The sequence below is a fragment of the Lipotes vexillifer genome, unplaced genomic scaffold (genome assembly GCF_000442215.2).
Source record: "Lipotes vexillifer unplaced genomic scaffold, Lipotes_vexillifer_v1.1 scaffold234, whole genome shotgun sequence".
Lineage (NCBI taxonomy): Eukaryota > Metazoa > Chordata > Mammalia > Artiodactyla > Lipotidae > Lipotes > Lipotes vexillifer.
In genome coordinates this window covers 1,567,000-1,579,335 of record NW_006782612.1, presented here as the reverse complement: position 1 = coordinate 1,579,335, position 12,336 = coordinate 1,567,000, and the positions used below count along the sequence as shown (strand labels likewise).

The 12,336-nt window shown below is 41.9% G+C and overlaps 1 protein-coding gene across 1 annotated transcript in view; it reads right to left on the bottom strand.

Annotated features, from left to right (window-relative positions):
• Window positions 1-11,115: 11,115 nt before the first annotated feature.
• The window catches only part of LAMB4 (laminin subunit beta 4), a 114,488-nt gene continuing 113,267 nt past the window's right edge, over window positions 11,116-12,336 (bottom strand). The window contains 1 exon segment of the mRNA XM_007455346.1: window positions 11,116-11,255. Within this exon segment, the coding sequence (XP_007455408.1) occupies window positions 11,116-11,255 (140 nt within the window).

The window sequence follows — 12,336 nt, the reverse complement described above, 5'->3', positions numbered from 1 at the left end:
AGCCGCAACTAGAGAAAGCCTGCACGCATCAATGAAGACCCAACACGGTCATCAATCAATCAATCAATAAATGTATTAAAAAAAAAGACAAGATGCTCAACATCGCTCATTAGAGAAATGCAAATCAAAATTACAGTGAGGTACCACCTCACACCAGTCAGAACGGCCATCATTAAAAAAAGTCTACAAATAACAAATGCTGGAGAGGGTGTGGAGAAAGGGGAACCCTCCAACACTGCTGGTGGGAATATAAGTTGGTACAGTCATTACAGAAAACAGTACAGAGCTTCCTCAGAAAACTAGAGTTGCCATATGATCCAGCAATCCCACCCCTGGGCATATATCCAGACAAAACCATAACTTGAAAAGATACATGCACCCCTATGTTCGTAGCAACACTATTCACAATAGCCAAGACATGCAAATAACCTAAATGTCCATTGACAGAGGAAAAGATAAATAAAATATGGTACATATACACAATGGAGTACTACTCAGCCATAAAAAAGAATGAAATAATGCCATTTACAGCAACATGGATAGACATGATCATACTAAGTGAAGTAAATCAGAAAGAGAAAGACAAATACTGTATGATATCACTTACATGTGGAATCTAAAATATGACACAAACGAACCTATCTATGAAACAGAAACACGGACATAGAGAACAGACTCGTAGTTGCCAACAGAGAGGGGGTTGGGGTGAGCAGCTGTAAGCTTTTATATACAAAATGGATTAACAACAAGGTCCTACTGTATAGCACAGGGAACTACATTCAATATCCTATGATAAACCATAATGGAAAAAATAAAAGAATGTATATATGTGTATAACTGAATCACTCTGCTGTACAGCAGTAATTAACACAATTGTTTATCAACTCTACTTTAAGAAAAAAAACGTGGACTAATTTAGATATGCACTTTCACAGAAGTAATAATCTGGATGGCTGTTAGAAATTTTTATATCGTATAGAACTAATGCTCCCAACCAAGTAGTTCTTTTAGTAGTTAGGTTTATTTTCTTTTCCTACATGATCAAATGAATTTGTTAAATATATATTGTAAAAAATTTTAGATAAAGCTTCATACCTAAAATTTGGCCTATCTTGTACTTACATTACATTGTAGTCCTTTTTTTTAAAACTACATGGAGAGTTTCGAGGACTGAAAATAATTCAGTTGAATGTGTTTAATAACTACAATGTATGCTCATGGAGTTGGATATTCTCTCAAAAGACATACTAGTTTGAAAAGAGTATACTTTTTTGTTCATATATTAAGGATAAAGTATTTCTATTTGGTTAGCTACTTTGACCTTTTTTTTTTCCAAGCAGAAAGAAAGACTTTCTGTGAAATATTAACGTTAAAAATATTTAACTTTTAAGACAAACCACTTACGTAAGGAAATGGGTTACTCAACTTTAAGAAAATGGTTTTGCTGGATTTGATGGCCCATTAAGTAGAACCTAAGACCGGTTAAAAGAGCAAGTGGTCTTGAAAGAGAGGGCGAGAGAAAGGGGTGTATTTCCTATCACACCTGCCTTGGCATTTCTGCCGACTAGCTGGGTGACCCTGGCTAAATTAACGTCAGTGCTCTACACAAAATGAGGGGATGGGACTAGGCAATTGTTTAGATCTCTTGCATTTGGGATTGCTTAAAACTCTTTCCTGAGCAAGAGGCAGGGTCAGGGAGCATATTATGTGTGAGAGCTCCGGAGATGCCTGCATCTAGTGTCTAAGGGTTTGCCCAGCTGCATCTAGTACTTCTGATAGTCATTTTATATCTTTTCCCTTGAGAGGTAACTTCTTCCACTGGTGGATTTTATTATTTGGGTTTTTTGTTTGGTTTTTTACACTACTGAGAATGTTCTGTGTGCTAAATATTTCAGTCTTCACTGCAGGAAAGTACCAGTACTATTAACATTAGATTTTAATTCTTGGTGCCACATTGGGATGACTAGAGAGAGCTCTGAAATGCAGTATCCTTAAACTATTACTACCTAGTGAATGTAAGATAAAATGAAACCAACCATCTAACCCTAGCCTCTGGTGCTTGTCATCAACAGAGCTATGGTTGCATGTGGAACTATGTCAGATATCGCTGTAAATCAAACACTTGAGTGTTAAAAAAAAAAAAAAAATCACAAATTCCATGACAGTAAAGAAGACACTTTGTGTCTCTGTTCAAAAATCCTATATGTTCTGATTAATGTTTATTATAGATTGTAGTAAGCTTGCTTCGTGTAACAAAGTTCGTTCAGGTGGCAGGCTGAATCAGAGACATGTAGGTAGAGCAGGAGAAGCCTTCTGCTATGGCACCCAGAATTTGATGAGTAAAGTTAAAGATTATATGTAGGTTCGAAAGAACTTACAAAACAGAAATAGACTCGCAGACCTTGAAGACAAACTTCTGGTTACCAAAGGGCAAAGGCGGGGAGGGACAAATTAGCAATTTGGGATTAACAGATACATACTACTATATATAAAATAGGTCAACAACAAGGACCTACTATATAGCACAGGGAACTATATTCAATATGCTGTAATAACCTATAAGGGAAAAGAATCTGGAAAAGAATACATATATACATATAACTGAACCACTTGGCTGTATACCTGGAACTTTGTAAAATCAACTATACTCCAACTAAAAAAAAAAGATTATATGTAGGTTCTAGTTATTCCCCAGAAGAGACAAAGCTAGGTGCTGACGGATGAGGTGTTAAGAGAAGGTCTGCTCTGGCTGCTTTATGTTGGAGAGGGAAAAAAAATATCCTCCTTCTGCCACTCTCACAAGAGAAGCAGAGGGCTGAGGGCACGGAACATGAAAGAAGAAACAGGGGACTCCTTCTGAGAAATTGTAAGCAGGCAGCTCGTTACTAAAAGCCTTAAAGCTTATAATGGAAAAAGGCAGTGAGAACTTCGGTCCACGTTTCAAAACTGTTCCCTTTTCTGAAGCACGAGAATCAGGGCTGGGAAAGAACTTTTAGTTACAAGCATAAAGTGAGTCAAAAAAAAAAAAAAAAGAAAGTTCTAGTCAAGCTTGCTTGGGGAGGGGTGTGGCATGTTTGTGAGGGGTGGGCGAGGTTGGGGGCAAGGGGTAGTGAGGGCAGCGTGAGGGTTCCTACACAGGAGGGTTTGATTAAACTGGTTTGTTTAATGACTAAGGGTTACTGAGAAGCCTACCGATTCTAGTTGCATTTATATAAATTTTGCATATATCTTGAAGTGTATACATAAATATATAAACCTTTATATATCTAATATTTATAAAAGTAGGTTTTCAAACGTGTCCTTTAGCGTCGTATGCTTAGTCACTTAAGCGCAGTCACTTTTTCTAGACAAAGGCTGACTGAGTGAAGAGGAAAGGCTGCGCTTCCCCCTGGCTCAGTGGGCTCTGCCTGGGAAGTGCGCTGTCACCTGCCTGGTGAGGCCACGACCTTGGCTGGGGAGTGACTCACCCTCGTTTATGCTGACGTCAACAGTCCTGTAAACACACATACGTGGTGGGGGAAAAGCAAGCGCCAGCAAGGGCAAAGCGAAGACACTAGATCTCAGAGGCAGAGGCGGCCACACAAGAGAGTGAAGAGCTTGGCTTGGGGGGAGTTTTTAGCAGGGGCGGAGTTTCCAGAGAGACAGAGACCGAGAGAAGGGACAGGATTTGCAATAGCTGCTCCGGAGCGGGTTAGTCACCCGAGGGGGACAGGGATGCGAGGATTTCTTTTGTCTTACGTATTCTCCCCAAGTGGCATTGTTTCCTCCAAATATGGAAGTAGAGATTTGAATGATTCCTGAATACGTGTTGAGAGAGTTGACCCATAGGGTGAGCTGGGTTCATATTACAGCGAAGAACGTCTAATTCAGCAGTGGTCCAGAGCATGCCCGACCTCCAACACTTTGGAGCCCATTTACAGAACTAATGCGTAAGTGAACAAATATTGAGCGTGTTCTGCATTGTGCCGAGTTCTAACAGGGACACTAATGTGGCCGAAGACATACTTTGTGTCTTCAGGGAACTTACCCTCTGGTTAGACAGGTAAGGTTTATCAGCCAATTGGCAACAGAAGAGAGAGCTTCAGAGAAAGGGCTTTGAAGCAGGCCAGAGAGAGGGGACTGCAGGGTAAAGTGAGCTTTCCCTTAAGGAAAGGACAGGTTTGGAGGAGCGATAACAATTGGGGTTTCAAGGAGGACAGCACTACAGGAGCGACGGCGGAAGGGAAGTACAGACGTACCACATACAACGGGATAGTAATTATGTCTTAAAGGATTTCAGTAACACCTCACTCTGCTCAAAGCCCTTTCACTCGAATTGGCTCTGTGATCCTGGTGGGGAGCCCAGGTCTATTTACTGGCATTTTACAGCTGAAGGAAATGAGGACTTCGATTCAGAGAGACTGTGAATCACCTGAGATTGTGGAGGGGACAAACCAGGATTTGCACTTATCACCTGACCCTTGGTCCCCTGTCCCCCTAATACGGGGCAGAGAGGGGACTGCTGTAGCAGTCTGGAGAGGGTTTAGAGTCCCCTTAGCACCGCAAAGATACTGATGAGAACGTTGGTTCAGCTGCTTTGACAGAGCCCAAGATCATAGTGACATAAATAGGAGGGGTTTGCTTTTCTACCTTATACAAGTTCAAACTGGCAGGTAGTCCAGGGGAGTCAGGCACAGACAGCTTTAATCCACAAGGTCACTGGACCTCTCGAGATCGATGTGCCCCCGCACCCCCTGTGCCCGGAGGCGGAGCTACTTGGACACATCAACCCAGTTCCTTGGTTCAGCTAACGGGAAGTACCAGCAAGACATTAGACTTGGGGAGGGGGAGCAAGACCGCAGGGTGTTTACGCCCCAAGACTCTCTGCAGGGTGGTCCCAGTTGGCTGCATCCCTCCACCAGAGATCACAGGTTGTTGTTGTTGTTTTTTTGGCCGTCTCCTTGGTTTGAGGTATCTTAGTTCCCTGACCAAGGATTGAACCCGGACCACCGTAGTGAAAGCACCAAGTCCTAACCACTGCACCACCAGGGAAGTCCCTACAGGTCCTGTTGAATGCCCCTTCTACGCACTCCATCTTTAGTCTGTTGTTTTCACCCTCTCTCCACACCCCTGTCCAACGGTGGCAAGAGCCCCCCGCCTGGTGCTGGATCTGGGGTGCTGTCATTTATGGCTTTCCTTCTCCCTGCCCACATCTTTGTCAACAGTTCCTTATTAAACTGTCCAGCTCGTGCCCTTGTCTCCTGCCGGAACCCTCACCAGCACAGTCCTCCAGGGACCCGTACTGCTTTTACCTTGTTTCACCAGGGTTATCCTCTATCTACATGGTTACATCGGACTCACCATATTCTGGCCCGGATGAAGGCTGAAAAAACAAATGGAAGGTGTATTCGTCTCCTATAGCTGCTGTAACTAATCACCACAAACACAGGGCTTAAAACAACATGACTTTACCTTACAGTTCTGTGGGTTCAACGTCCGACACACGTCTCCCAGGGCTGAAGTCAAGGTGTCCCATGGCTGTGCTCTCTTTTTGGAAGCAGCGTCGGAGAATCCTTTTCCTTGCTTCTTCCAGCTTCAAAACCACCAGCATCCGCCAAGCCCTTCCCAGCCTGGCGTCTCTCTCTGCCGCCTCCTTCCTCGTTTATAAACCTTTATAATTATATTGGGCCCACCTGGGTAATCCAGGCTGATTGCCCTGCATCAAGGTCAGCTGATTAGTAGATTAGCACCATAATTCCACCTGTAATCCTAATTTCTCTTTACCATGTGATATAACCTCTTACAGGTTACGGAGATGAGGACATAGACCTCTTTTGGAGGCCATTATTCTGCCTACCACAGAGGGCAAACAGCTTCCCTTTTCTCTTTTTTCTAATTGACCGTAGAGTTGCTTTACAATGTTGTGTTAATTTCAGGTGTACAGCACAAGGAGTCAGTTATACAGATATGTATATATATGTTCTTTTTCAGATTCTTTTCCATTATAGGTTATTACAAGATATTGACTACAGTTCCCTGTGCTATACAGTAGGTCCTTGTTTACCTATTTTATACATAGTAGTTTGCATGTGTTAATCCTAAACTCCTGACTTATCCCTCCCCCTCTTCCCTTTTTCCTGTGGTAACCATAAGTTTGTTTTCTGTGTCTGAGTCTATTTCTAAACAGGTTGATTTTAAGGTTGTGCCCTTTGTAGTTACACTCAACACCCTCACGACCATCCTGTTGGTCAGAATTTAGTCCCATGGTCATAGTGAACTGCAAGGGAGGTTGAGAAATATAGTCTAAGTAGGCAGCCGTGCGCCTGGTTAAACCATGGAGGAGTTCTATTACCAAAAGGAAGAAGAGGGGTATCGAACAGCACTTTCTAGCCTGTGCCCCGTCAGGCTCCTTTGCTCTTGCTGGGATCTACTTTCCGTTTCCCTTCACTTCATTTTGCCCCCTCGGGGCTTTGGCTAATTGCACTCACCTACTGCCCCTGAGCCGCCCTTCACCTGGGATTGGTTTCTAATTTAGGAGAAGACAGAATTGTTTCCTAAATGGACCACACCAGCTACCTCATCATCAGTTGTCCCCTGATGTTCATTATTTCCCTAATGATTTTCCCGATCTTCATGGTGAACTCAGAGGTGAGTTGCAAATGTTTCTAGCAGGTCTCTGGTAACAGGGTTTCCTCCCACTTACTGGCCCGCACACCTGCTGTGTGGCCTACCCAGCCCGTGGTCCACCATCTTCCTCTGCCTTCCACAGGCAGCGTCTTAGGTTCTATCTGCCCACCCCCGCTATCGAATCTTCCAGGCTCAGTCTCTACCAGCCTGGTCACTACTCCCAGTGACCTTGGCTCCTGGCCCCTACCCTTCCTTCAACCCCTGCTCTGGCATGTCAGAATTCAGTCTAACCTTCTCTGTGTGGGTCTCTCATGCGTCAGCAGACCTCCCAGTGCTGGGTAGTTGATGTAGTGTTCACTCAACTCAAATTTAGGAAACTATTAGAATAATTATAATAGAGGCAAAGGAAATGGATGCATGTTGATGCGTGTAATATTTATAGGAAGAATTAAAATGTATCTCCTAATCACATTATTTGTTGACTATCGCATATAGGTGCTTTACATACTCTAATTCATTTAATTCTTCTTTGCTTTTAGCTACTTACATCAAATTATCTTCCTTAGATGGGAGGCAGAGCCATGCCTTCTACCAGGAAAGTTGATGAAGCATCGTATAGGCAGAATACATGGATCTAAAACAAAGAGTGGAAATATGTGTGAGGCTGCTCACACGTACATCCAAATGACTCACAGGCAAAATTTTACTTCCTGCACCTATGACTTTGGGCTCTTGTCTCTAAGGAAGTCTCTTGTCACTTGACAACACAACAGTTGCTCCACTGACTGGAATACATACCATTTCCCAGTTTTTCAGGCTTCTCATGCTAAAGGATAAACAAAAGGATGGGGGGGAATTATAATTTTGATGGCGTAATTGATCTCGATTTTTAAAGGGAAACAGAGCTGCTGGTGCACAATGGCTAGAATCTGGACAGTCTACTCTTGCCACGTCCCTGGGAAAAATGTAACAGCAATCTCTTCCATTTGTGCAGGACCTTCCAAGGCTCAGAATCCTCACGAAAGAAGGTTTGGGTCTCTCTACCTGGCAAAGAGATGCTTGCTGAAGACAGAATATAAAGGTCAGAAATCCCAACTACAGCTTCTTGAGTCGTTTCAGACGTCTGCGACCTCAATCTGCGTTTCTCAATATGTGATATTTTACAGGTACTTATAGTTTTATTATGAAATAGAAAATATACTTAACTTTTTAATCCCTTTCCCCACTGCTATTCTGTACTTAGCATATGTTGGTAGTGAACTTTATCATTTTGATTTATGAATTCAGTACATCAAGACAGACTTGTAACAGAGGTAGAAAAGGAACAGAGCTCAGCTGGAGACACCGCCTGAGAGCTGGTGTACTGAGTGAGTGATGGGATCTTAGGTTGGCTCCCCTGAAGACCGGGGATATGCTTTCAGACGGCTGAGTGAATGCAACACTGTGTTTGGTGGAAACATTTGTTTTTTAGAAGAAAAGATGGAATGAAGAATGTATTACGATATTAGGAAGTCAAAGAGGTGGGCTAGAATGGAAATTTGTAATTCACTGATGCCTGGAAGCAAAATCCTTCCTACCTTGGAAGAGTCCAAATTAGGTGGAGGCAAAATTCCCCTCCCACTACCAGAGCCCAAGGGGGCAGACATTCTCTCTTCTCACTCCCTGGCAGCCAGGGCACATGAGAAGGCTCAGCCCACTGGGCACTTCTACTAGGGATGCTGAGTCATGAGAAAGTGACACAAGAGGGACTTCCCTGGTGGCTCAGTGGTTAAGAATCTGCCTGCCAATGCAGGGGACACAGGTTTGATCCCTGGCCCGGGAAGATGCCACATGCCACAGAGCAAGTAAGCCCATGCGCCACAACTACTGAGCATGCACTCTGGAGCCCGCGAGCCACAACTACTGAGCCCCCACACCACAACTACTGAAACCCGTGCGCCCTAGAACCCGTGCTCCGCAATGAGAAGCCGCCGCAATAAGCCCACACACCGCAACGAACAGTAGCTCCCGCTCACAGCAGCTAGAGAAAGCCCGCATAGCAACAAAGACCCAACACAGCCAATAAATAACTTAATCAAAAAAAAGTGACACTAGAGCCAGGGACGGTTGGAAATTAACAGGACGGTGGAGAGTGTCTATCACGGCCAGCATGAGCATCCTTACCTGAGTGTCCCTGAGGTGTGATCTTGAATATACGCCCAGATGCATAATTGTCCTTGGTTACATTTTCTCCAGCCATTTCTTCAATTTTATGTGCTTTCAGATATCCTTCTTGTAAATTCCCTTCCTGCTTGATAAACTCACCTTGGTTTTCAGTGTTTGCAGTCAGGAACTCAGACTGGGAAAACCACAATACTTAGTTGGTTTTTTATTTTTAGTTATTTGGATTCTTTTCATTTTACCATAAGTAGTGCGGCAATGAATTATCCCCAAAGCTTCTCCCCCCAGCCCCCCGTGTTTAAGATTTTTTTCTTAATGTACAGGTTTAACTGGTCTCAGGATAGATCATGCTATACATTGTCAAATTACTTCGCAGTGAATAGGAGATACTGTTTTCACTGAATCTTTGTCTTGGTCACATCTTAAACTGATACAGCAAGTAATAGAAGTTAAGATGATTTATCTGACATTACTGAGGAATGAGATTTTCCACCTATGTACATTTTAAAAAAGATAACCAAAGCTTACTATTTTCAACACCAAAGTTTAGAAACCGTAATCACTTTTTAGTTGCAGTCTTTCCAAAGTACATCACATATTTCCAACCTCATCAAACTGCAATCCCCGGAGGCCCACAGAGATGATGGGTTTACCTTTGCCCTTGCACTTGATTCCCCAGATCACTGGGCTTTCCTCATGACTGGGGAATTTTCGGTATCGCCTCCCCAGACAGAGGACAAAAACTCTTCCCTCTTTAACCCTTTCCTCACTCTCTGGCCTATTACTTGTAGAGTCTGCCCACTGTAAAGGTAGAACAACTGAACGTAGCTATTTCAAACAGATCACCATGCTTGCAAAACTAAGTCTATCATTTGTACCAAGTTGAAAGTCATCATCCTAGTGGGAAAGTTGGAGTGTGTTCCACTCTCTGCATTGGCATAAACAATTATGTTTGTGATAGTCGTGTTCTTCGACTCTGGTTCATTCTGTGGGCTGTTTGTTGGTGGAAGTTTCCAAAAGTCCAAGTGCTGGATGCATGGAGGATTACAACCATGTATTTCAAGAGAGACTTCTGGGGTGGTCCTTCCTGTAGAAAAGTTTCATCCTATTCTTTAGAATCACCAGGGAAACTGCGATTTTCCTTAGTAACCTACATCTAAAGAAATTCCATGCTTATATGGAATCCTAAAGCTCCTTTGTTGCATTTTTAAATCCATCTGTTATGAGTCAGCCCTTAATGGAAACGGTTCCAGCTGCTTTTTCTCTTTTATACATCAGTGTTGATGTATATGATTTCTCATTCACAAACGTGAATTGACACGTCCATATTCCCTTAAAATAATCCCTCCAAAGGACAGCGTTCAGTGTGCTCTGTCATACAACATACATGCAAGAAAAGTTAATATGAAATCATAGATCCATTCTGAAATGAAACAATCTGATCTTTTATACTAAACAATAGCAACATGATTGCTAGTCTTTTAAAAATGAGCAGTAGATCTTACAGCAAAAATGCTTGCAGACAAATTATGAAAAGTAGCTCAATATTTATCTTCTTGTATATTGTTCTAGTGCCATTTGGGAAAAACAGAATCCTTTGGTTGAGAGAATGAATATGTAGGAGAGTGGGTATAAAAATGAGTCATATTTTGAACTGTATGCATTTTATTCAGAATGGAATAAGAGTTTTACAGACAAAGCAAATCCAGATAGAAACTACAGAACAGTCTAGTATATCCCATCCATATTTATGCCATCCTAGTATCAGAAATATTGATTTAAATTTGTTTAAATTTATTTTTATTTTATTGTGGTAAGAACATTTAATGAGATTTACACTCAACGCTTAAGTGTACAATACATTATCATTGACTATATGTATAACATAAGGCAGATCTCTAGAACTTACTCATCTTGCTTAACTGAAACTTTACTCCCATTGATGAGAACTCCCTACTCCCCCCACCCCAGCTGCTAGCAACTTATTTAACACTTAGGTTCACTGGACTGAAATGAGTTTGAATACATACTTATTTGTAGATTTGTACCTGTTACATGTACATATGTCTATATCTATTGTATGCCATATTTAGGCTATGAAAGGAAAGGAAGGCAAAAGGAAAGGTTTCCGAAACCAGAGATGATCCCTTTACTACTCCCTTTCTATTCCATATAAAGTGGCATTGCCTTGGCCAAGCTTCACTCCCCAGCTACACTGGGCAAGGAGAGGGCTCGGGGACGGAGGCAGAAGAGGCTGACCATTTGTGCGTCCCAACTTCAGCACTGCACCTCAGGTGCTCATGGGAAGCCAGAAACGAAGGCACAGGTGATTTTGCACTTTAACTCCGCCTAACTGTAGCAGGTAGCATATTTATTTTCTTGCTCAATAATTTCTTTTTTAATGGCAATGACTTGATCTTCCAACTGTTTCAGCTGATCAGCTTTTTCTTGTCTATTTAGATTCAAAGCTTGGATCTTTGTTTCTAAATCTTAAAGAAGAAAATGGAGTAAATATTTAATTAGGCCCCATTTGTTTATTTTTATTTTCATTGCTCTAGGAGGTGGATCAAAAGAGATCCTGCTGCGATTTGTGTCAGAGAGTTTTCTGTCTATGTTTTCCTCTAAGAGTTTTATAGTATTCAGTCTTACATTTAGTTCTTTAATCCATTTTGAGTTTATTTTTGTGTATGGTGTTAGAGAATGTTCTAATTTCATTCTTTTACATGTAGCTGTCCAGTTTTCCCAGCACCACTTATTGAAGAGACTCTCTTTTCTCCATTGTATATTCTTGCCTCCTGTGCCACAAATTAGGTGACCATAGGTGTGTGGGTTTATCTCTGGAGTTTCTATTCTGTTCCACTGATCTATATTTCTGGTTTTGTACCAGTACCATATTGTTTTGATTACTGTAGCTTTATAGTATAGTCTGAAGTCAGGGAACCTGATTCCTCCAGCTCCATTTCTCTTTCTCAAGATAGCTTTGGCTATTTGGGGTCTTCTGTGTTTCCATACAAATTAAAAATAGAGCTACCATATGATCCAGCAATCCCACTCCCAGGCATATAGCCAGAGAAAACCATAATTTGAAAAGATACATGTACCCCAATATTCATTGCAGCACTATTTACAATAGCCAGGACGTGGAAGCAACCTAAATGTCAACTGATGGATGAATGGATAAAGAAGATGTGGTACATATATATAATGGAATATTATTTAGCCATAAAAAGAACAAAATAATGTCGTTTGCAGCAACGTGGATGGACCTAGAGATTGTCATGCTGAGTCAAGTAAGTCAGACAGAGAAAGACAAATAACATATGACATTGCTCATATGTGGAACTAAAAAATGGTACAAATGAACTTATTTACAAAACAGAAATAGAGTCACAGATGTAGAAAACAAACTTACGGTTACCAAGGGGGGAAGGGGAGAAGGGATACACTGGGAGATTGGGATGGACATACACAAACTACTAGGTATAAAATAGATAACTAATAAGGAACTACTGTATAGCACAGGAAACTCTACTCAATACTCTGTAATGACTTACAAGGGAAAAGAATCTA